Here is a 25,672-nt window from a genome sequence, read left to right as displayed (position 1 = left end):
AATTCTTCTATGAAACATGACTAATGTGAAAATGTGTTTAATAAGAATGTATGTGTAGAACCCATATAAGATTACATGCTGTCTTGGGGAGGGAGGGGGAGAAAATTTTAAACTTATGGAAGTGATTGTTGAAAACTGAAAATAAATAATTTAATTATAAAAAAAAACTCCATCCACCTTAGAGAAGGATATAGGAATAATCCCCTTGAATATCTTAGCCACTCGGACGTAGTGACAGATTCTAAGGATATAAGATATGTTTAATATAAGAGGTTATTTTGGCAAAGCAATATGGATTAATGGGTAGTGCTTGTTTTTGTTCAGTCATATCACTTGTGACTGACTCCTTGAGACCCTGTTTGAGGTTTTCTTGGCAAAGGTACTGGAGTAGTTTGCCATTTCCTTCTCCAGCTCATTTTACAGATGAGTAACTAAAGCAAACAGGGTCAAGTGACTCGTTCAGGTTCACACAGTTAATGTCTGAGGCTGGGTTTTTAAAATGATTTTAAATGTCTGTCCCCAATAATGATGCCACATAAAGTCCTACTTTGATTCCTAGCATGGAATAGCAGTGTCCATGAGCTCTCAAAGGCCATGCCAGTTGAGCATAAGTTCCAGCAGGTTCTCCCAAATTAAAAAAGATTTCTGGAATGGTTGTAATAACAGAGTCTGAAGACCAACCTAGTTGAGCAAAGAAAAGCTTATCACCTGAGATGAACATGTCCAGTAAGCTTGCCCCTGGGTAACCAATTGTTTTGTTACAGAAATCCATGAAATACATAAAATTGTCCTTTGTCCTAGGGATTGGGCTCTGCAGTGACAGTGGCAGAGACACAGGAGAGGAGTCAGAGGATTCTAAGACTCATACAGCTTTTAGGGTCCATAAAAGTTTACTTAGCTCTTGGCACTCTAAACATGAGATCTTTTTCCACTGACCCAGGAATGGACAGACTGACCTGAATCATTTTAATCTTGACATGGCTAATATAAATGGAATCAGAAAAGAGGTCACTAGAGAAATGAATGACCAGAAAAAAACAGAAAAGATCTGTTTGGCCTAGAGGCTGATGAGCTATCGGAGCCTTCTTACCTTTCACAGGTCTTCGGTGGCCAACCGGATAAACGTATTGAGAGAAGAGACTTTCCAGAGTCAAACAAGGGTTAGGCTTTATTCAAGGTCTTAGTTACGTATCCATATGCGGGGTGAATTCTTCCTCAGGTGAGAGGAATCCTCCTCTTCCCAAGGGGCAAGGATCACACAGCAAGAGGATGGGAGCAGAAGAAGGGGGGACCCTCTTCCCTCCAAGGGCCCCACAGCAAGAAGAGCCCCTTCAGGCTTTCCTGTCCCTACTTAAGCTCTCCTGCCGCATAGTTTGCACGTGAATACCGTGCGTGCTCTCAGCCCCTAGCTAATTAACAACAGGTGTGCTCAGACCTTGGACCAATCTCAAGGGTGGGATGCTCTCTCCAGCAAGTTTCCCACTGAGAAGAGGTGAAAATGCACGAGATAGCCCGTGTTTCATGCCTCAATCCCCAGCTGTTCCCTGGGGGGCCTCATGAGAACTCTGAGGTTTAGAAGTCCTCACTTTTACCTGCCCGAGACTGTCCACGTGAAAACTGAGCTTACACCCCCAAGAAGATCTTTTGAAATATTGATCATATAACTGTTAAAACTTCTGGGGGAGAAAAGAAGAAAAGAAAAAAATTCTTGAAGAGTGATATCCTCTTTTACCTCTTCTAATCCCTGACTTTTCCTAATATACTCACAGAGTAAAATGGAATTCTGATTGATTTTCAGCCCAGCCAGGGGACCAGTGGAAGAGAAAAATAAAGATCACAGAATCATGTAATCTCAGAGTTGGAAAGAACCTCAAAAGCCAACAAGTAGCTGAAGAAAATATCTCTCTCTCATGTACTCTTGAAAGAGCATGACTGAGAGGTCTTGCAAACCCACATCACCCATTCTACTGCTGGACAGCTCCAGATGTCAGGAAGATTTTCCCTTTGTCTGGTTGTCTGGCTTAATCTTCATCTCTGCTGCGGCTATCCATTGCTCTGTCACCTGAGCCCAAAACCTTCCTGTGACCACTCTCCAATTAGACACATAGCTAGATATGACATTCCACTTGATCAGTGTGGAAGTGAACACTGAACATTCAATCCTACTCCCTCCTCTGGGGTATACAGAAAAAATGCACTGGATTTGACTAAAGAAATACCTGGGTTATAAAGAATAGCATGTACCTAATTAGGGAGGCAATGTGGTACAGTAGGTAGGGCATAGAAGTTAGAGTCAGAGCACCTGGGTTTGAATCCCACTTACTGACTGCCTGATCTTGGACAAGTTAATCAATAAACATTTAAGTGCTTTTGTGGTTGTTTTTGTTGAGTCATTTCAATTGTTGGACTCTTTGTGACCTGATTTGAGTATTTCTTGGCAAACATAAAGGAATGGTTTGCCATTCTCTTCTCCAGCTCATTTTACAGATGAGAAAAAGAAGCCAAAAGGGTTAAGTGATTTATCCAGGGTCACACAACTAGAAAGTGTCTGAGGCTGCATTTGAATTCAGATCTTCCTGACTCTAGGTCTAGCACTTTATCCATGATGCCACTGATTTGCCTGCTATGTATCAATCATTGTGCTAAACACTGAGGATAAAAAAGAAGGCAAAATGGAATCCCTGTTCTCAGGAAGCTCACAACGCAAGAGGGCAAGACACTTAACTTTTTTTAAGCCTCAGTGTTCTCATCTGCAAAATGGGTGTGGAGGAGGGAGAAAGAGTTGAACTCAATGACCTTTAATATCTTTTCGAGCTCTAAATTCTTGATCCTATGTTTAGCTTGATGGAGATTCTTCATGTATTTGTAGGATTACCTCAGGAAGAGAGTATTAGCCTTGTATTGCCTGGGACGGAATTAGAAGCAACAGTACAGCAAGCGAGTTCAATGCTGTATGGCTCAGACGAGATAATATACAGAAACTAAACAAATCTAGCCTAATTCACACACCTCAATATGCTCTACAAATGTCAGGTGTTATTATGGTCTGCTGTAAGAGGAGTAAGGTTGGCAGTAGCTAAAACTACACGTACAAGAATCTAACATTTTCTTTGCCTCAGTACTCTCTCCTCCACTCTCTTGAGGGGGACCACAGGCATAGCGAGCATATTTTCCAAAGTGAAAACTGGGACATCTGGTCTGACGCAGAATTATTTTTATAATCAGTAGACGGAAAATCAAGACTGTCCCAGAAAACCTATGACCAAATGGTCATGGTAACTACATGGTTCCTGATTATAGGGAGGGTGTAAAGGAAGAAATAAACCTAGATCAAATCAACAGAGAAAGAAGTAATGGAAAGTAGGAGTCAGAGAAGAGGGGAAAAAAGTTGGAAACTGAATAAAAAACTTAAGAATGGGAAGAAGTCATTATGTTGTTTTTGCATATGTCCCAGGCACTTGAAGTCCTGCCCCACCTTTTTGCTTAATATTATTTTGTTCAATGATTTCATCAGCTCCCATGGGTCCAGTTATCATCTCTATGCAGATGATTCTTAGAGAGACAGACAGAAAGATATAGATAGATGTGTAATATATACACATACAGATGTATATCCACACACACATATATGTATATATGAATGCACATATATATGTATGTATCTATATAAATAGATATAGCTAGATGGCCACTGAAGTCCCCACTGGCTCTGACATTCCATGAGTCTATGAAATATATCTGAATGTTGTGTCTATCTAAATGAATTCAATTTAACAATCATTTATTAAGCACTTCCTATATGTAAGGTACTATACTAAGCACTGAGCATACCAAGGTAAAAAACAATACTTATATTCCAACAAGAAACGCATGTACACAAGAGTGCTTACAAAATACACACACACACACACGCACACACACACACACACACACACACACACACACACGCATCTCCAAGTCCTCCTTGAACATTTTGACCTAGATGTCCCATAGTCATCTTAAACTCAGCGCGTCTTATACAGAGCTCATCGTCTTTTTCCCCAAACTCTTCCCTCTTTCAAATTTCTCTCATTTCAATGACTCCCTATGGCCTATAGGAAAAAAATACATCAGTCATTTAAATTCTTCCACAATCTGACTTCCACTTATTACTCTCCTTAACATAGTCTCTGTTGTAGGCAAACTGGCCCACTGTACATGACTGGTTCACTGTATGTGGCATTCTACTAAAGTTTCCATGTCTTTGCACAAGTGGTCTCTCATGTGTAACATGCATTCTGTCTTTTCCTCTTTGTGGGATCCTCTGACTTCCTTCCAAGTACCACAAAGATGCCATCTCTTACAGGAGACTTTTCCTGATGTCCATAGTTGCCAACATTATCTCTCTCTTCTACCTTTTAAAACTATTTTATTATTTATTTTTTACAAACTCTCTTATTGTACATATAGCCCTCACTGGAAGACAAGTTTTGTGAAGGCAGAAAAGACTTGGATTTTTATCTTCCCATCTGCAGTGCCTAACACAGCATGCTGCACATAGGAAATTCTTAATAAATGCCTATTAAATTGAAATAACTTGAATAGACATGACCTTCACATGTATTTCATAGAATCACAGAATATCAGAGCTGGAGGGGACCTCAAGGGCCATCTAGTCTAACTTATACCTACAAGAATCTCCTCTACTTACTCAATATGTGGCTGGTAGACTATTATTGGGAGAACTGCAATGAGAGGAAACCCTCTACCTCTTGAGGCATCCTATTCACTTCTGCATAACTCTAGTGGTGATTTTTTTCTCTTGATCTCGGGCCTCAAGTGATGGTTTTGTACCTTCCACCCAAAGCTCCCAGTTCTGCCCTCTTGGGCCAAGCAGACCAAGTTTTATCCCTTTTCCACATGACAGGTCTCTCTAGTACTGGAAGACAGGTACCACTGAATCTAATCTCCAAACTAAACATCTCTAGTTCCTGCAGCTGATCATTTGACATGAATCTCAAAGTCTTTCATGAAAGTGGTTACTTTTCTCTGGGCATTTCCGTGTGTATCATGTCTTTCCTAGAATGTAGTGCTCAGAACTAAACCCATCATAGATGGGATCTGACCAGAGGAAAACACAATAAGATCATTTTCCTTGTTCACGGAAACTGTACCTCTCTTCCCTTCCTGGATCACTGCCTTGTCATGGCAGAGGGGCTTGCATAGCTCAACGATCTATGAGATATGCTATGTAGGGTTAACCAAGATGGATCATGGTAGAGAGTTCCAATAAAAGGTGATCCATTGGAGAAGAAAATGGCAAGCCACTCTAGTATCTTTGCTAAGAAAACCCCTTGACCTCTATGGGGTCATGAAGAGTTGGACACCATTGAAGGACCAAACAGCAACAACAACAACAACAACAAATTCCTCTTTTAACACAGCCCAAAACTATTGTAACGTTTTTGTCTGCCATGTCACATTGTTGATTCGCGTGAAGTTGAAGTTGATTGAAACCTCCAGATCTTCTCAGGGAAAAATATTTTATAGCCAAACCCCTGCTATCTTGTAATTGTAAGGTTGATGTTTTGGAATTCAAATGTAAAGCTACGTGTTTATCACTATTAAATTTCATCTCATAATATTCAACCCAATGTTCTAGCCTGTCAAGATTTATTGGATGCTACCCCTAGAATACAGTGAGTTATTTATCTGTCCCAAGATTACATTACCTGAATATGCTAAGGATACTGCCTAAGCCTTTATCTGAGTTACTGACAAAAATGTTAAACAGTACAGGACCAGTCCACTGAACACCTCCTGGCAGCATGGCATGCAACCATTAATGACTTTGCTTTGCATCTCAACATTTAATCTGTTTTGAATTCATCTAGTATTATCATCTAAACTGACATCTCTTCATCAAAGAACAGCATGAAAGGTTACCAAATGCTTTGCTAAAACCTTGGTAAGCCATATTTATAGCATGGTCCTATTCTACCAGTCTAGTAACCCTGTCAAAGAAGGAAGTAGACTTAGTTTAGCATAATTGTGATCACCATTGCACTTTCTAGATAGTCAACCATCTTCTCTTTAATAATACAGACTAAAATTTTGCTAGGAATAACAGTCAAACTCCCTGATCTATAGAGTTTAAATTCCATTATCTTTTCTTTTTAAAAAAATTGGGACATTTGTTTCAGTGCTTTTACAATGCTATTTCTCCTTTTGAGGTTATTTGACTGAACAGCTTTGAGATTAGTAGAATGTGAGCTCCATGAGGATAAGAGTAATTTTGGTTTTGTCTTTGTATTCCCAGAATCTAGAACAGTGTCTTGCTTATAGTGGGAACTTAATAAGTGTTTATCTGATTTAATTGAATTCAATTAGGGAAAGTAGTATTCTGACTGGGCCACATAAGGCAAATTATAATTTCTCTGTCAGAAAATGTCCCTAAGTAAGCCATTTTAATTTACAGAGAGCATACTTCTGAATCAATCTCCACTAAGGGGTCATTAACTGAGGAATAATTTGGTGTTCATTTTCACATTTAACAGAATAATGACATTTGATGTGGGAGTGAGAGATCTCCTAGACCAGCGTAAGGGACAAGTCTGTCTTATTGCTCATATAGGTTATGTGTCCACATGGGTTTGTCTAGATGTGGCTCAAAGAGAGGCATGGAGAGATATTTTCAGAGTTTCTTCCACCCATCCAGGGGTGTACAGCTAAATGTTTAACAACCAGCTCTCCAAAAAAAATTATTAGGATGTGTGTGTGTGCATATGTGTGTGTGCAAGTATTGGGGTTAAATGACTTGCCCAGGGTCACACAGCTAATAAATGTCTGAGGCCAGATTTGAATTCAGGTTCTCCTGACTCCATGGCTGGAGCTCTATAGAATATATTTTTAAATTTAATCTGTATTATTAACATTTTTCCATCACTTTCTTAAATCTAGACAGTCGATCAACAAAAGAACAAATGAAGTCCTGTTTTATAGTATTTGCTGATTTTCCAAGGTGTAAATGCTCGCACTGAAAATTTAACAATAGTTTCTTAAGAGTCAGAACGTGTTAGTTACAGTACCTGCATTCACTCTTTTTGAAGGGAGACTTTGATTCCTGATAGGAGGGGAAACAAGAGATTGGTGCCAGGCATTGGCAACTCTGCTCTTCTCAGAGAGGAAGTAGTAGGCTAAAGTTATATCTATTGGCCCTCTAGATGTTTTTAGTCTAGGGGGTATAATTTTTAGCTTCAAGCTGCAATCCTGAATGTTTTCCCTAATAGGGAAGGAACACCCCCAAGCTTTATAGCTGAGGCTTAACTTGTCACCAAATGCCAGTTCCACAAAGATCACATGTAGTTAATAATAAATAAGTCAATTTATCCAAGGTGATAGTAAACAGAAATAAGAGAAAGTATACAGATGAGAATATACTAGACAATACACAGAGTAAATTAACTCCTTTACTAGGAGTGAGATAACTCAGGTCAGCCAAGAGAGAGTCCAATGTCTCACCCCAGGGAAATTGCCCCCAAATCTCTAGCATAGTAAGCTGGGGATAGTGACATGATCATTCTATCAGTTGGTTTCTTTCCAGAACCCTCTTATTCCTATTAATTTTCGTAAATTGGTACTAATAAATGTCATTTAGGTTATGTTACATTTTCTCAGTTTTTATCTAGGAAAAGCAACTCTTTTGTTTATAAGCTGCTACATAAGGATGCAGATTCTTTGCGTTTCTGAAGATTACTTTACCATGAGTTTCCAGTCTGCTTAGTAACTGCTGCTAACTGGGATTTGTTAGAGCTCTTTCTGCACCTCCCCCCCTCCCCCCGCCCCACCCCAGTCTGTAGCACAGTGCCTGGAACATAGTTGGCATTTAATAAATGTTTATTGACTGATGATTGACTAAAGGCAAAACCTTAGCACTAAACTAAAAGTTTTCAAATGAGATTTTAAGCACCTAGTTAAGAGTAACCTCAAATCCTCAAAAACATCTCCTCTCATAAAGGTAGGAAAGCATCATGGTCATGACTTTTCCTTTTCTCTTTCTAAGGAATTATCAGGGACCGATTCCCCTCACTTTATTCTGGATGGCATCAGCAAATTTGATATTCGACAAGGAGAAGCAGGTAAGATCATGTCATTTTCCTTCCCAGATAGGGAGTCAAGCCATTGCCACACAGCCTAGACCTGCCAGTGAAGAAGCATTGGTGGAGTTTTCTCCTCAAACCAGTACCTCTCTAGAGCATCGCATCCTGAAACATTAGAAGTGGAAGTGACCCAAGAGAGCAAAAGATCATCAGGAATGAAGATTTCAAAACAGAAGAGAATTGAGATAATTTAGGCCAAACTCTGCCCTCCCTCAATGACTGCTTCAGATTTAATCATTGACTTTCTGTAGCTCTAAAGCTACATTCCTCCCTTTCCAGCCTTCTTATACTCTAATCCCCTCCACCCACCACAATCCTTGAGATGTCTTAAGCACAACAATGCACCTCTCACCTGTGGGCCTTTGCACCCGTTGTCATGTCTTCCATGTTCAGGGCACTCTCTCTCCTCCTCTTTGGTTCTCTCTGGATTCCTTCAAGTCTCAATCTCAATTTCACCTTCTTCGGGAGGACTTTTCTCATCAACCCAGGTGCTAAGACCTTTATCCCCCCCAAGGCTGCTTTCCATTTGCACCATATACCTTGTAGGTATCTAGTTATTTACATACTATTTTCCCTCACTAAAATGTATAATTCCTGAGGGCAGGGCCTTTCTTTGTAATCCCAGGGTCTCCATTTTTCATAGCTCTCATTGTTGGGAAGTAGTTCCTGACTCAATGGGTCCAATCAATGGGTCCAACTGCACATGGGTAGTGAATGAAAAAGCCTCCTTGCTGCTTTTACCCACTAATCATTGAATCTTTTTTTCACACAATAACTCTATAGATACTTAAAGAGAGCTCTCATGTTCTTCCTTAGTCTTTTCTCCTTCAGAATAGACATCCTAAATTTTTCAACTGATCTTCATGGGACCTTTTACTTCCCTAATTGCCTTCATCTCAATGTTCATCAATTTAGCAATATTCATCAAAACTAGATGCCTAGAACTGAGAATAATATTTCAGTTGTACTCTGACCAGGGCAGAATTCAATGCAACTGTAATTTTGGACGTGCCCATTATAGGACTTTGTTTTACTTGAATATGTGCATTTGTTGCAAAGATTTTCTTTTTGTTTTCAAGGAAGGGGATATTAGGAGGAAGAGAAAATAGGTTTTTTGTTAATTAAAAATTATTTTTAAAAAGGTCCTTTGGAAGAAGAAGTTCATACACTGACAGTTCTTTTATGCTGCCAAAATCCTAGATCCCTTGCATAGCTCGATATTAAGAGAAATTTGCAAATGGGAAAATTCAGACAATGTAGAAACAAGAAGCATCAGTAAAAATGTATTAAAAGAATAATTACAGCATAAGGTGATCCTTGGGAAGAGCAGACCCAGGACCAACAACAAATGGGGAGTCCTGTCAGGAGTGCAGTATCAGGGAAGCTAGTATGGCTAGAATTATAACAGTTTTGCAAAGGAAGGATCAGAGTATCACAAAAAAACCCAACTTTAAGTACTTACCACTGGCAGGAGAGAAAACTTTGTGTTTTTTGAAATTCATTGCAGAGTAAGCACTTAATACATTTAAGTGACTGACCGTTTGACACCATCAAAGGTTCATCTACATTTTAATCTAATGCAACAAACAGAAGTCCTTTGGGCTATGACAGATATGTCCACTCTCTGGAAAAGATGTGACACTCTTACCCCTTCCTAGGGATTGAATCTGCCCAAACATCAACCTCTTGTCTGTTTCTCCTAGACATGGACAATAAAAATCCATCCCAAAATTCATCTGGGTATACAGTTAGAGAGGAAATATAGGATCATGGATCATGTGTGTTGAGAGAGGTAGTGTGATGTAAGAGGAAGAATTCTTTAGGAAGAGCACTAGATTTGCAGTCAGAACACCTCAGTTTCAATTCTGATTCTGCCACATACGATCTATGTGGCCTTGTGCAACTCAATCAACCTTTCTGAGTCCTTGTTTCCTTGTCTGTAAACTGAGGGAATTGGATGAAATGATCTCTAAAGTCCTTCCTAGCTTTAAGCCTTATCATTCTGGGAGAAAGTAATGCAAAATCCATGGTGCAGAGTTCCAGTGACACAGTGTTGCTTCAGTTAGATCAATGAGGTAGAGACTTCCGGGTAAATGGACCTGTTCAGGAATGAAATGGGCTATTTTAAGAAATGATGACATCCTCATCATCACTGGTTACCCTCTAAGAGAGGCTGAATGGTTACTTTTTGGGGTCATGGGAAAAATTCCTGGTCAGGTACAAGTTGGAGTAGGTGAGCTCTGATGTCCCTTCTAGTCCTTGATATTAGATTCTATGAGTAATTTTTCTTTGTCTTTTGACAGGTGACTGCTGGTTTCTAGCAGCCCTGGGCTCTCTAACCCAAAAACCCGAACTTCTGGCAAAGATCGTGCCAACAAACCAAAGCTTCACCCATGGATATGCAGGGATTTTCCATTTCCAGGTATGTATGCTCTTCGGGTTGTCTTACAGGAAGGTCAATGGAAAAAGAGCAAAGGGTTTAAAGGTATCTGTGATGTGACATGGAGTGATAGCTAGGTAGCACAGAGAACAGAGTGTCTGAGTTGGAGTCAGGAAGAACTCAGTTTTGAATCACACTTATTACCTTCTTCAGAAGGTAATAGACATTCTTTCCTTGAACTTCTTCAGATAAAAACTGCATGAACAAATCCTGATGAACCTATGTTGGGTCAGTAGTCAGTCAGTTGGACAGCTAGCATTTATTAAGCACCTTAACAAGTAAGTACCTTACAAGTATTACAATAATAAGCAAGTACCTCTTACATATTCATTATTCAAGGAAAGGCAAAAAATAAAACAGAACCTAGGATGGAGCATACTCAATAATTTCAGGGGTCCTTTTCAATTCTGAAATGCAGTGGTCCTGTGAAGCCATTTCCCCTCTCTGAGTCTCACTTTCCTTATTTGTGAAATGAGTTGGTTGTACTGGAGGATCTCTCAGGTCCCTTCTAGGTATAAATCTCATAATTCAAATCTATAGGAGGAAGTACCCTGTCCTGGCACATTGTAAGTACTTAATAACTTCTTACTGACCTGTTGACTTCTTTGTACCCTAGTGCTTCGTAAAGTGCCTGACACATACTGGGCACTGATATGTGTGGCAGATTGATTGATTGTTAAGGGAGAAGATCCTATAGAACATTGGTGGAAGGGATCTTGATGTCTTACCACTGTGTGTTACAGATGAAGTATCTAAGGCCCTTTTCAGGGGATATAACTTAACCAAGGTCAAAAAGCTAGCTAGAAGAAGAGCTGGGATTTGAACCCAAACTTCCTGACTAAGATTCAGTGGGGTTTTTTTTCACTGCACAATATATTTCCCTTCAAACTCCACAGTCTCCCAGGATATGTGATGGCATCCCCAATGTTATCTATGTGCCTACACTCATCATCCTAATGATGCTTCTCTTTCTTTCCAACCCGATTCCCATCTGGAGCCCTCTTCTCCACATGTCTTACTTACTGCTAGAAAAGTGGTTCAGCCACATTTTGGAGCCAGAATGATGCTGCACTACATTGCTTTACTAATCACCGTGAAGACATCTTCTTTGCACTGTCTCTGCTGAGGTCCTTACCTCTCCCTCTGTGTTCTCAGAGCACTTCTTCAGCTTGATCTGCCAGGAGAACATCTGTGACCTCCAGCTGTCCAGACAGTCCTATTGAGGGTTCCACTTCATTTATAAACAGATGATGGCTAGCAGTTCTCACTTCCCCCATTGCCTTATTTTGATTGCATTCCCTCCTCCTGAATGGATCGAGCTCACCCAGCCTGGAACTCAGATCATCAAATCAGAGGTCTAGCTCAGAGGCCAACTAGAGCAACCCCTTCATTTTGCAAATGAAGAACCTGAAAAGGGGGAAGTGACTTGCCCAATGTCACACAGAGAATTCTCTGAATTCTCTTTCTATGACACCAGACCCAAAGTCTAAGGTAAAATGCATCTTCATATGCTTTTTTAGCTATGTGACCCTGGGCAAGTCATTTAGCCTCTGTCTGCCTTGGTTTCCTAAACTATAAAATGGGGAGAATAATCAGATTTTCTCAGGTTTTTCTGAGGATTAAATAGGATAAAATCTATCAAGTTCTTAACAAAATTCCTGGCACATTGTTGCTGTTCAGTTGTTTGGTTGTGTCTGACTCTTTGTGACTGTAGCAAACCAATACAGTCTACATTTTTGACAAAGATACTAGATTGGTTTGCTATTTCTTTCTCCACTGGATTAAGACAAAGAGAGATTTAAGTGAGTTGCCCCAGGTCACACAGTGAGTGTCAGAGGCTAGATTTAAACCTCAGGTCTTCCTGACTTCAGGGCCAGTGCTCTATCCACTGAGCCACCTACAGGCACTAAATGTTCCCTTCCTTCCTTCATAGTCTCAGAACTCAACATGGTGCCTAACAGAAGATAGGTATTTATTAAAGCAAAGTCACACAGGAAGGTTTTGAGAAGTTTCTCTGAGACATGGAGATAAAGATCCTGGCCCAGTTTCCAATGTCCTTGGCAGATGAATTTGTCATTAAGTCTGCCCCTGTTTGCTGAAGAAAGGCAGCGTGATAGAGCTGGGAGGTAACATGGGACAGTGGAAGGTGGAGTCAAAGGACCTTGGTTCCTGTTCCAAATCTATTGCCTGCTAGCTGCGTGACTTTGGACAAGTTGCTTCAACTCTGGGTTTTCTCGTACACCTTAAGCTATGCTGACCTCACCCATTTACATTAGGGAAAACACCTTATAAAGTTGTAGAAATGTGAGCTATTATTAGCTAAGACAAAGGAGATCTGTGTTCTCTTCTTGGTTTCACTACTGACTTACTTACTTATGTGACTCTGGGAAGCTTGTTGAGAATTAAAAAATCCCTGAATTAGAAGGAACCTCAGAGAGAACTGAGCCCCACTCCTCCCTGAAACATGAGTCCTGTCTCCCACATCAGTCAAATAGTCATTCAGTATATGCTTAGGGACCTCCAGGAACAGGGCACCAGCTACTTCCTGAGTCAGTTGTTTCCATTTTGGACAGTTCTCTTTGTCAGGAAGCTTTTTCTTTATATTGGTACAAACTTTGCTTTCCTGCTACATTTGCCTGAGAAGCAACTTGACATCATGGCATTGGAGTGGAAGAACTGAGTTCAAATCCTGCCTTTTATACAGACTTGGTATCTATCTGTCCAGGAAACTGTCATTTAACCCCTTCCTGCCTCTAGGCCATTTTCTAAAACTCTAAGTCATACATAGATGAGCTGTTGATATGCCTTGGCAAAGGGAGTTTCCCCACTGAGAGTTCCAGGTTAGGACCTAAAACTACCCTTCTACTCACTGGTCCTATTTCTATCTTTTCGGAGCAAAGCAGATAATGTTTAATCTGTTTTCCACATGAGAATCTTTTAAAAACTTGAAGACTGTTATCATATTCCTTCCCTAAATCTTCTCTTTTCCAGCAAAATGTTCTTAGTTCCTTCACCACCTTCCTGTGTTGAGATTTCTCTGACCCTTGCCCTTCTCTGAATGTGATCCAATGCTCTCAGTGTCCTTACCAAAATGTGGTGTCCACATCTGAACCCAAGATTCGTGATGTGTTTACTAAGTACAGCAGGTCTATAGTATGCCTAGTTTGAGACACTAAACTTCTATCAATGCATCCTGAGATCACATTGAGGTTTTGGCTAGGACATCTTGCCACTCACTCTCCAAGGAAGTTTGTTGTGCTCAGTGAGGTCCTGTGGATATAGGTCTAGACCTGAAGTTCGGAAGACCAGAGTTTAAATCCAGCTTCAGGTGCTATCTGGGTGACCTTGGGCAAGTCACTTTAATCTTTATCTGTATCAGTTTCTTCATCTTTAAAATAGGATAATAATAACCTCTACCTCCTCCCGGGATTGTTGTGAGATAATATTTGTAACATGCCTTATAAACCTTAAAGCATTATATGGTCAGCTATTATTATAATTTTGTCATTTACAAAGGTCATTTACATGACCTTGAGACATTTGCTTAATGTCTCTGAGTCTCAGGGAAATTCTGGAAAAATGGGGAAACTGCCTCCATCCCACCCCAAACAGTTGTTGTGAAGTATTGTGGTATGATGGATAAAACTCTTGACCTGAAGTTAGAGGACCTGGGTTCAAATTCCACTTTTTTCAAGAAACTGTAAACAAAGAGCATGGGGAATGAGCAAATTATGGTAAAGGAATATAATGGAATGTCAGTGCATGTAAGAGAGGATAAAGAGGAATTCTAAGAAACATGGGAAGATTTGTATGAACTGATGCAGTGTGAGGCCAGAAGAAACAGAAGATTTATATATGCAATGATTACATCAACATGAACAAAAAGAATACTAAAATTAAATAGAATATTGTACAGTTGCAGTTAGTAAACTTGGCACCAGAAAAGAGATAAGAATGAGAGAAGGTAGCTGTAGTGGAAAGAATGCTGAATTAGGAGTGAGAATTTGCTGCTGTTGTTTAATCGATTAGTCCTTTCCAACTCCTGGTGACCTTATTTGTGATTTTCTTAGCAAACATAGTGGTTTGCCATTTCCTTCTCCAGTCCATTTTACAGATGAAGAACTCAGGTAAACAGAGTTAAATGACTTGCCCAGGGTTAACTGACACATAGCTAGCAAGTGTCAGAGGCACTCAGGTTCTCCTGACTCCAGGGTTGACATTGTACCCGCTGCATCACCCAGCTACCCACAGATGTGAAAATATTTGGATTCAAATCATGGCTTTGCTGCTTCCTATCTTGGAAAAGTGACACCTCTTGGGACTTCATTTCTTTATCGGTAAAATAAAGGGGTAGAACCAGATGGCCTTTAAGGTACCTTCTACCTTGGAATCTATAGATCTATGAACTCTCTTTTCCTCAGGGAGATGGGGAAAGATAGGTGTGAAGCATCACCTGGTTTCTACGTAGTCACTGTGTTGTCTGTTTTGCTCAAAATTGTTGCTATTTGTTTTGTTTTTTTCTTTGTCACAGGCAAAGTTCTTTTGGTAGATGGGGCAGAAATCATTAGGAATTAAACAAAAGTGCATAAAAGTCTGATTTTAAAAAATACGGACTGTGCTATTTAATCATTATGTGACTTCAGACAAGTCATTTCCCTTCACTGGGTTTCAATTTTCTCATATGTGGCATAAAGATATTCGACCAGATGATCTAAAAGGTCCCTTTCAGCTCTATACTACTTGATCCTCAATGAGCTAATGAATGTGAAATCACTTTATATCTGTATTATCATCACAATAACAACATTTATTAGTGCTTGCCCTATGCCAGACACTGTGCTAAGTACTTTTTAAATACCATCTCATTTAGTCCTCACAAAAACCATTGGAGAGAGGTGCTACTAGTATTCCCATTTTACAGATGAAGAAACTGAGGCAAAAAGAAGTTATGATTTATCTAATGTTGCACAACTAGTAAGTGTCTGAAGGCAGATTTGAACTCAAGTCTTGCTTTCTGATTCCAGGCTGGGCGCTCTATCTACTGGATCACCTTGCTGAGTCTCACTATTCACTTCTCTATGTCACTTTAAAGGATGTTGCTTGTAGTGACAATAATAGCTAACTAATATTTGCACAGGGCTTTAAGGTTTTCAAAGTGCTTTATCTATATTATCCCATTGGGTCCTTGTGAAGGTGTTGTGTTATTATCAGTAGCATTTTGCAGATAAGGAAACTGAGAATGAAATAGGTTAAATGACTTGCCCAGGGTCACACTTGGCAAGGATCTGAGGCAGAATTCAAACTCAAGTTGCCCTAACTCTATATCATGCACTTTATACATCAGTGCACATAACTGCCTTAAAGCACTTTCCTTACATCAACCTTATGAGATTTGTATAGGCTGCCCTTAATTCCTAGGATCTATTATTTTCCTCTAAGACCTTTTAGAATCCCTATTTTTTTTCAAGGCTCAGCTCAAGTACCATTTTCTATGCAAAGTCTTTCCTGATTCTCTGGACAGCTAATGCTTCCCTCTAAAAATCACCTTTCATGTATTTTGTATCTATTTTGCAAATACCTTTGCAACCAGCAGACAGTGCTACAAGGCAGGTTTTGACAGTGAGGAAAACTTAAAAGTAGAAATATGCCTTCTCTTCTTTTCCTTCTATTTTCTGAATTTCACCAGCTCCTGGACCTGACTTCTCTTTCTATCCTTCTGAAACCTTTCTCTTCTCAAAAGCCCAAATCACATGACTTTCCCTTGATCCATTCTTTTATTCTGACCTTTATTTTATAGATTGGAAGCTTCGTTGAAATATTAGTACTATGTGGCACCTGAATCTTGCTTATTTGTGACTCTGTAACCTAGGGATAAAGGTACTGAGTCTTATCATGTGTCTTTTTTTTGTTATTTTGGAACTTGTACGAGTAGTCCAGAAACATTTATTAAGCAGCTATCATGTGCCAGATACTGTACTAAGTGCTGGAGAAACTAAATCAAAAAAGATTTTTGCCTTCAAAGAACTTACAATCAAATGAGGGAAGAAAACACACAAAAAGGAGCTGAAAGGGGTTTCTGAGTTAGAGAAGGGAAGGGAAGTTACTTGGTCCAGGTATAATTGAGAAATGCAGTGCAGCCAAGTGGGAAATGAAGAGATGACTGCCTTGGGGGTGGAAAAAGCTTATGTGAGTTATTAATAAAGTCAAGCTTATGTGAGTTATTAATAAAATGGAGAGTCTCTCTTTCAACTTACCTCTTAAATAAGAAAAGGAAAAAAAATACCCTAACATTTGGACCACCATTATCTTTCATTCTATATATTCCAAGCTATTCACTGACTTCCTCCATTGTAATCCCCTTGTAGGCAAATGACAAATAGATGTGAATCACATCACTTGTAAGTAGTATGGAACAAAATCAGGAATTAGAAGCAGTTTTAAGAAAGAGAAAAATGGTGTAGAATATGCTTACCAGCTGCAAGCAAAAAGAAAGGGAAATGGGTTAAAACTTTAGTATCCTTTCATATATTTCCAAAAGTGACAATAATCAGTAGCTTCTGGACATTCCACCTATATCCATCAGAGGGGGAATTTTTCTCCCTCTAATAAGCTGAGGCTGTGGCATTAGGAGCCAAGCCTGTAACACCCATCCCATCTTTGAATGCTCATCATGAAATGCCTATAGAGGTTTTTCTTTCCCCCTCCTCACTCCCATCATGATGACTCATACTTACTTCTTTCCAGAACTGAACCACTGAATTTTGTCCTCAGTCCCTTTAGGACAGTGTCCTCCCTCCAGAGCCCGGATTCTTCTTCCTGTGTATGTTTTTTGGGGGTAAGAGGGGGCAGGGTTAGCAGGATACTCACGCTGTCCTTGAATTATGACTTCCAAAAGTCCACTGAGACTGCTGGGTCCCAGAATCTTTTCCTGACTTCAGAGAAAATCTGAATAATGAAGTCACAATATATATGCACATGTCTCCTTGAAGAAAGGAATTGTTTGTTTCCTTTCTTTGTATTCCTGATGAGTAACACGGTAAATGCTTAATAAATGCTTATTGTTTAATGGATTGTGCAAACTTTCTGTCAGCTGTTTTAAAAATAAGGAAACCAGACCTTTGAATGTAGGGATTGGTAAACTTTGACCCACTACAGAACTAAGAGTGTGAGCCATACTGAAACTAGGCATAGACCAACATCTCACACTGTATACCAGGGTAAGGTCAAAATGGGCACATGATTTAGACATAAAGGGTAATATCATAAACAAATTAGGGGAGCATGAAAAATTTCACCTGTCATTTCTATTTGTGACCAAACCAGAGATAGAGGGAATTACAGGAAGTATAATGGATAATTTTGATTACATGAAATTAAAAAGGTTTTGCACAAATGAAATTAATGCAGACAAAATTAGAAGGAAAACAAGAAATTGGAAAATAATTTTTTCCAACAAGTTTCTCTGACAAAGGCTTCATCTCAATTATGTAGGGAAGTGAGTCAAATTTATAAAAAATACTAACCATTTCCCAATTGATAAATGGTCAAAGGATATGAACAGGCAGTTTTCAGAAAAAGAAACCAAAGCTATCTATAGTCATATGGAAAAAATGCTCCAAATTATTAAAGAATGCAAATTAAAACACTTCTGAGGTACTACCACACATCTATCAGATTGGCTAAGATGACAAAAATGGAAAATGTTGCATATTGGAGGGGATGTGGGAAAATTGGAACATTAATATATTATTGGTAAAGTTGCAAAATGATCCAACCATTCTGGAGAGCAATTTGGAACTATACCCAAAGGGCTATAAAATTGTGCATACCCTTTGACTCAGGAACCACTACTAGGACTGTATTTGAAAGAGATAAAAGAAAAGGGGAAAGGGCTTATTTGTACAAAAGTATTTATAGTAGTTCTTTTTCGTGGTGGCAAAGAACTATCAATTAGAGAACAGCTAAACAAGTTGTGATATATAATTGCAATAGATTATTATTGTGCTATAAGAAATGACAAAAGGGACGGCTTCAGAGAAACTTGGGAACCTATATGAACTGATGCAGAGTGAAGTGAGCAGAACCAGGTGATTTGTGTATGTAGTAACATAGTATTATAGTGATAATCAACTATGAAAGACCTGACTATTCTGATAGTCAATGATCCAAGATAATTCTGAAAGATTCATGATGAAATATATTATCTGCTTCTAGAGAGAGAACTGATGAACTCAGAGCTCAAACTGAAGTATGTTTTTTTACTTCATTTTTCTTACTTTTGAAAACTTACAACATGGTTAATATGGAAATAAGTTTACATGATTTTGCATGTATAATAATTAATATCATATTGCTTGCCTTCTCATTGGATGGGGGAGGGACCAGAGGGAAGAAGAGAATTTGGAACTCAAATTTTTTTTAAAAAATGTTAAAAACAAATAATTTGGTGGAAGGGAGAGAATGTGAGCCACATAAAAACACACAGTGGGCCAGATTGGGCTTGCCAATTATAGTTTTTTGTTTGCTTTTTAATGTTGAAAAAGTATGTATTCTTTGCTCCCTGGAATACAAAAACATGCTGCCGGTGGGAGTATATTGACCTGGGGCTTAGAGAAGTGACAGGACCTGGCCAAAGTCACACACAGCTAGCAAACACTGTTGGAGGAGGAGGAGGAGGAGGAGGAGGAGGAGGAGGAGGAGGGGGAGGAGGAGGAGGGGGAGGAGGAGGAGGAGGAGGAGGAGGAAGAGGAGGAGGGGGAGAAGCAGCAGCAGCAGCAGTAGTAGCAGTAGCAGTAGTAGTAGTAGTCGTTGACATTGACATAGTACTCAGAATGTACCCCGTATTGCGCTAAGTGCTTTACAATTATTCTCCATTTGAACCAACGCTCAATATAAACTGGGGTCATTCTGATTGGGAATTCCCTCTTTTCTCTTTCAGTTCTGGCAATGCGGACAGTGGGTGGATGTGGTGGTGGATGACCGTCTTCCTGTGAACCTAATCAGTAGAAAATATCTGTTTGTTTATCCCTGTGGAAGGAGTGACGAATTTTGGCCCTGTTTGCTCGAGAAGGCTTATGCCAAGTAAGCACTTTCTAAAACTTCCTGTCCTCGTCTCGACTTTCCTGGCTGGATGTGCTAATCCAGCCGCACCACCTGCAATATGACAAACTTCATTAATCCTTAGGCAGACCTGTGGTCAATAGGACACGCCTTGGGGGAAGGAGGCAATCAGGCATTGAAAAGGGTCGATTTTCTGGATCTGCATTAGCTGCAGAGTGCCCTTTAGCCTCAGAGGGACTGAGTTTCCATGCCCAGTAGTTCAGGTAGTAACTTTTCTGTGTTTACAATTTACTTATTACCTTATTCATAGTCACAGAGCTAATGAGTGTCAAAGTTAGAGCCTAAACCCAGTGCTTGTCTCCAGATCTAACACTGAACATATGCCACATTGTATAACAACACTACAGAGCTGCTAGGACACTTCTTTATCAGATCCCAAACTCCCTTCTGAGCACCTGAAGGGATAGCTTTTAATTATTTATTTGTTTGCTTACTTATTCATTCATCCATTCATTCAGTCATTTGTTCATTCATTCATTTATTTTTTGCTCATTTATTTGTTTATTTATTTAGTGAGGGAAGGGGGTGGAATTTCTCTCAACCCAAGCTGGAAATGCCATGGCCACTAATGGCTCATCCCTGCTCTTGGTCCAGCTGGAAACTTTGAATTCTTCTGCCTCCAACTTAAACTAGTTTGCCCCCTTTTAGGCAATCTGATGGTCCACTTCCACTCCAGCCCTATGTCCATACCTTCCTGGGAGACCATAGTATTGATGCCAGACTTAGAGTGGACACCTGACTTTTTAACCTTCCTTTCTGTATGTCAGAATTCAATTCATCCACCAGTTTCAGCCTCCCCAGTAGCAGGTACCACAGGCAGGCATCACACTCCCAGAAATAGTTTGTTTGTTTTCAACTGTTCTTTGAACCTGCTTGTGAGAAATGTCAAAGGATTTTGTCAAGGAGATATGTCAGAAGGAGTTGTTCCTTAGAATTTGAAATCTATGCCCAGCTAATACAATAGTTATTATTGAATCTAGTGGTTAGGGAAGATAATTCACTTCTGAGAGACTTATGGGAACATGGATGAGAATTCCATGAGAATTCCAAAAGGAATGAGAATCAGCCTGATAACTTTTAACCCCTTTTGGTCATTGGATTGATTGACTTGGGAAAAGAATCCTTGATTCTGAAGTGGCATAAGACAATAAGTCCCAGGACCTAACATCTCAACCCTTAAAAACTGCCCAAATATAGCTTGTGCCTGCTTTCTTTTTCTAGAAGTAGGGATATTGCAAAAGCAAAGGAATGGGCCTCAAAAAACCTGGACTTGAATCCTACCACCTTTTTGCTTCTAGAATAAAAGATAAAAGCCTAAACCTAGAACTTAAGAACTTAAGACTAGCTTCCTATACAGTCTCCTTGTTGCAAAAATAGGAATAGGCAATTGATTAAGAAGACTTAAAGACAGTTGCAGTTAGAAGAGATCGATAGGTCAGCCAGCCAGCAAACATTTATTAAGCACTTACATGTGCTAAGTGCAGGAAATACAAAGAAAAGTAACAATGTAGTCCATACTTGACATTCCAAGGAGGGAAACAACAAATCAGCAAATATAATACAAGCTCTGTAATGGAAATGCGAGGAAATTTCCTAGGAAAGAGGGGTGGGGAGCTAGTAAAGATCTCCTGCAAAAGGAACTGAGTCTTAAAGGAAAATCAAGAAGTGATGGAGAGAAGGAAAGAGAGTAGTAAGCTAGGATGAAGGAAAGCCCATGCAGAGGCAGACTTGGAAAAGGGAGTGTTGTCTCAGGAAAAGCACGTGCACCAATTTAACTGCATTGTAGGGAATGAGATTGTGGAAGTTTCACGGAGGAAGCAAAAAATAAGAAGACTGGAAAGATGATGAAGGTGCAAAGTTGTGAAGAGCTTTGAATATCAATAAAAGAACTTTTGATACTGAAGGTAATAGGGAAGTACTAGAATTTATTGAATAGGGCCAGCAACATTGTTAGACCTGCACTAAAGGTAAATCACTTTGGCCGTTGAATGGAGGATAATTTGGAGTGGGAAGAGACAGGGAGACCAGTTAGGTTACTATAATGACAGAGGGGTCGTAACAGCCCATACAAAAGTGACTATTTGATTGAAGATATATGTGAGAGATATTGTGGATGTTAAGATGACAAGGATTTACAGTGGACTGGATACGTGGGTAAGTGCCAATGAGAAGTGGAGGATGAAACTGAGGTTGTGAACCTGAGTGACTAGGAGGATGGTGGGACCTTCAACAGTAATGAAGAATCTAAGTAGACAGGATAATTTTGATGAGAAGATAATGAGTTCTATTTTGGACATGTTGAGTTTGAAATGTCTACAGGATGCCCAGTTCAAGATGTCCAAAAGGCAATTCATGATATAGGACAGTAGTTCAGAAAATGTAGATGGATGAATAAATAGACAGAGAGATAGATGGATAGAGAGATGTCAGATATATAGATCTGAGAATTATCTTCAAAAAATAACAATTGAATCCATGGGAGCTGATGATATCACCAAATGAGATAATATAGACAGAGAAGAAGAGACAGGACATCTGAAATTAGTGGACCTAACTGAAGATCCATCAAAATCCATCAAAGAAAATAGTTCACCTAGCTGAAGATCCATCTGAGAACAATTCACCAGGAGGACCAGGAAAGAACAAAGTCACAAAAACCTAGAGAGGAGAAAGTATTAAGGAGGAGATCATGACCAACCATGTCAAAGGTTTCCAAAGGCTCTAACTGAGCCTTTAACTATCTAATCCTGTCTTTTACAGGTAGGGAAACTGAGGTCCAGAGAGGTAAAATGATTTGCTCAAAATTTCACAGCAAATTTACCTACGTGCTACTCTGTCCTCCTGTAACTACTGCAACATTGTCCTTGACCTGTTGATTCTCCCATCTCTCAGACTGTTCTTCTCAGAAACCTTTGCACAATCGTTGCCCTACTCCTTCCCACTAAATGTGGATAACCTCCAAGATTCTTGGATCTTTTCTTTTGATACTCTATTCCTTCATGATTTTATCAGTTCCTATGAGTTCAATGATCATTCTGATGCAGGTGATTCCCAAACTGACATTTTCCACCTTAAACAGAGCACTCCTGAACATTTTCATCCATCCCTGAATCATGAACTTCCTGCTAGGCATCTCCTCCCTGGATATCCCAAGTATGTCACAAACTCAACTTGTCTAAATTAGAACTCATGATAGTTTCCTTAAGCCCTCTCTTCCTCCACACATCCCTATGTCTTTTAAGGGGAATGCTATCTTTCTTGTAGTCACTTATGCCCACAGCTTTGGAATGGTCTTTTTATTCCTTTCCATAACCTTCCATACTCCATCATTTGCCAAGTCTTGATGATTTAATTTGCACTTCTCACACCCATCTCCTTCCCTGTACTCATACAACCTCCTATCTTCACCCACTCCCTCATCACTTCTTGCCTGGCCTATTGAAATATTCCCCTTCTTCAAACTGTATTCCATACAAATTGCCAGTATGATATTCTTAAAACAAATATTTGACTATATTATTCCTCTACTAAAAAAACCTATGTCTGGTATGCACTTCTTTCTCACCTCTCTGGTTTAAAAAATATATATTTAACTTCCTTTAAAGCATAGCTCCTACAGGAAACCTTTCTCAATCCCCTATATCCCAGTTATTAGTAAGTACTCTTTCCCTTTTGAAATTACTTTATATATTCTCATGTGTATTCACATCTCCTAGTATAATAATGCTAATAAGAGTCAATTCACTGAGTTTCTTTTCTAATCTGATGAGGCTAATTCCAGTTTCTCATTGACAGGCTCCATGGCTCCTACTCCCAGCTGCATTATGGCATCATGGCTGACTCATTGGTGGAATTGACAGGATGGGTTGTCACAAAAATCAATCTTAATGAAGTCCATCACAATCTTTTCAAGAACTTGAGAGTGGCTGAGCAATCTGGCTCACTAATAACATGTGGGATTGCGAATGTAAGTACCAGGTGGGGCTGTGCCATGTTGACCAACTGTTATACTGAGCCCCATTGTGCCGTCTTGCTAAGATCAAAATACTAGACTCTGTTAGAGGTTATTATTTCCCCCAAAATAACCTTCATAATATGACATAATGGAATAAATATTGACTCTTAAGACAAAAGACCTGAGCAAACCCGATCTCTGCCACTTATTTCCTTGCTCACTCTGGACTTCTGTTTATTCATCTATAAAATGGCAGGGTTAGCTTAGATAGCCTTGGAGCTCCTTTCCATCTCTAGATCTATTATCCTATTGACCAAGATACCTCTGGGCAATGACAGATCCAGTCCAAAAAAATGATTATCATAGCCTCTTAACTGGTATCATGGCTCCAGATACTTGTCCTTCCTGTCACTGCCACCACACAGTATTGGCAGTTATTCTCTTAATGCATAGCTATCATCACATGACTTCCCTGATGAAAACCTATCCAAAGCTACCTATAAAATAAAATAAAAGATCTTACATTGGCATTCAAAGTCCTTTATTCTCTAGTCACGCACGATATTTGGAGCCTTATTTCTCACTTCTTCTCCTCATAAGTTCCAGCCAAGTTGTAATTCCCTTGGTGGGATCACCTGGAGTTCAGAGGACTTAGGATTTCCAGTTTCAAAAACTCAATTTTATCAGCTTCCCACAGAACAGACTCTATGGAAACAGCTTTTGCTAATCAAACTCCAAAAAAGTCCTGTCAATAAACTACAATGTCAATTTATTAATCTATAGTGATATAAGAATCAGTACCTACTGTCTACATAAGGCACCTATTCTGAATAGATAAGGCTATACTGGCAACCAAGTTATTAAATGGATGGTTGTTTCCTGAGAATAGAATTAGATCAAAGAAACATAGATGTTCTTCAGAAAGAACTGAAATCAAACTAGAGTAACTGAATTAATTGCTCTTATCTACTCTAGGAATATTACTATATAAGGAATCACTTTGGTTTGTCCAAAATTAGAAGACCGATTTCCTCAGGCCAGTGGTTCTCAAGGTCTGAGGATGCCTTGATACTCTTAAAAATTATCCCAAAGAGCTTTCATTTATGTGGGTTATGTATAACAGCACTTGTCATATTAAAATTTTAAATGTCGTAGTATTATTATGAAAATAGTTTTGCTCTCACTGACCTGAAAAAGTCTTAGTAATCCCCAAAGGTCCCAAAATCACACTTTAAGAACCGCTATCCTGGACAATGCTTGAGACACAATGATTCTGTGAGGGAACTGGGGCTATTTAATTTGAAGAAGGGGAAGCTCAGCAGGAACATCAAAATTGTCTTCAAGTACTTAAAAGCCTGTCCTACAGAGGAGGGATTAAAGATGATCAGTTTAATCTTAAAGCACATAATGAGAAGCAATGGGTAGAATTTGCAAAGATATAAATTTAGGCTTAATGTCAGGGAAAACTTCCTAAAACTTAGGGTGTAATGGGCTACTTTAGGAGATATTCCTCCTTGTTGGAAGTCTGCAAGCGAAGATTGGATGACCATTTATTGGACGAGATATGGTGGTGTTTTTTTCCAGTAGAGGTTGAATTAGATGTCCCCTGAAGTATCTCCCAGAAGTTCTGTGATTCTTGAATCTTGTTATTATTTGACATGTCCTATGCTTCCCCACCTCTTCTCTTTGACCCACAATATATCATATTTCCATGAAGTCTTCCCTCTTCTTCCTTCCTCTACCCCCTGCAATAGTAACTAACAGGACTAGTACCTGGCTGGTCCTGTTTACATTGTCTGCATGTTTTGAAGGCTAGTTCAGATGCCATGTCCTCCTATTAAAAAGTCTTTCCTGCTCTGCTCCTTACTTGGCCAGAGATTATCTTTCTCTTCTAGAATAACATAGCATTTTGTGCATCTCTTTTATATTTATTACATGTTATGTTGAATAATGTTTATTTGTGCTGGACGTGATGGTAAATGCCTGTAATCTCTGTTACATGAGCGCTGAGGATGATAG

At 39.4% G+C, this 25,672-nt stretch overlaps 1 protein-coding gene across 1 annotated transcript in view; it reads left to right on the top strand.

Moving 5' to 3' along the window:
• CAPN13 (calpain 13) overlaps positions 1-25,672 on the top strand; it is a 104,293-nt gene that overhangs the window by 18,370 nt on the left and 60,251 nt on the right. The window contains exons 2-6 of the mRNA XM_072631158.1: positions 4,478-4,501; positions 8,061-8,117; positions 10,442-10,560; positions 19,517-19,659; positions 23,494-23,676. Of these exons, the coding sequence (XP_072487259.1) occupies positions 4,478-4,501; positions 8,061-8,117; positions 10,442-10,560; positions 19,517-19,659; positions 23,494-23,676 (526 nt within the window). The remainder of the gene's footprint in view (positions 1-4,477; positions 4,502-8,060; positions 8,118-10,441; positions 10,561-19,516; positions 19,660-23,493; positions 23,677-25,672) is intronic.

This window comes from Notamacropus eugenii, chromosome 1 (genome assembly GCF_028372415.1).
Source record: "Notamacropus eugenii isolate mMacEug1 chromosome 1, mMacEug1.pri_v2, whole genome shotgun sequence".
Classification (NCBI taxonomy): Eukaryota; Metazoa; Chordata; class Mammalia; order Diprotodontia; family Macropodidae; genus Notamacropus; species Notamacropus eugenii.
Note: the sequence above shows the minus strand (reverse complement) of the source record. Positions and strands in the feature narration are given on the sequence as shown.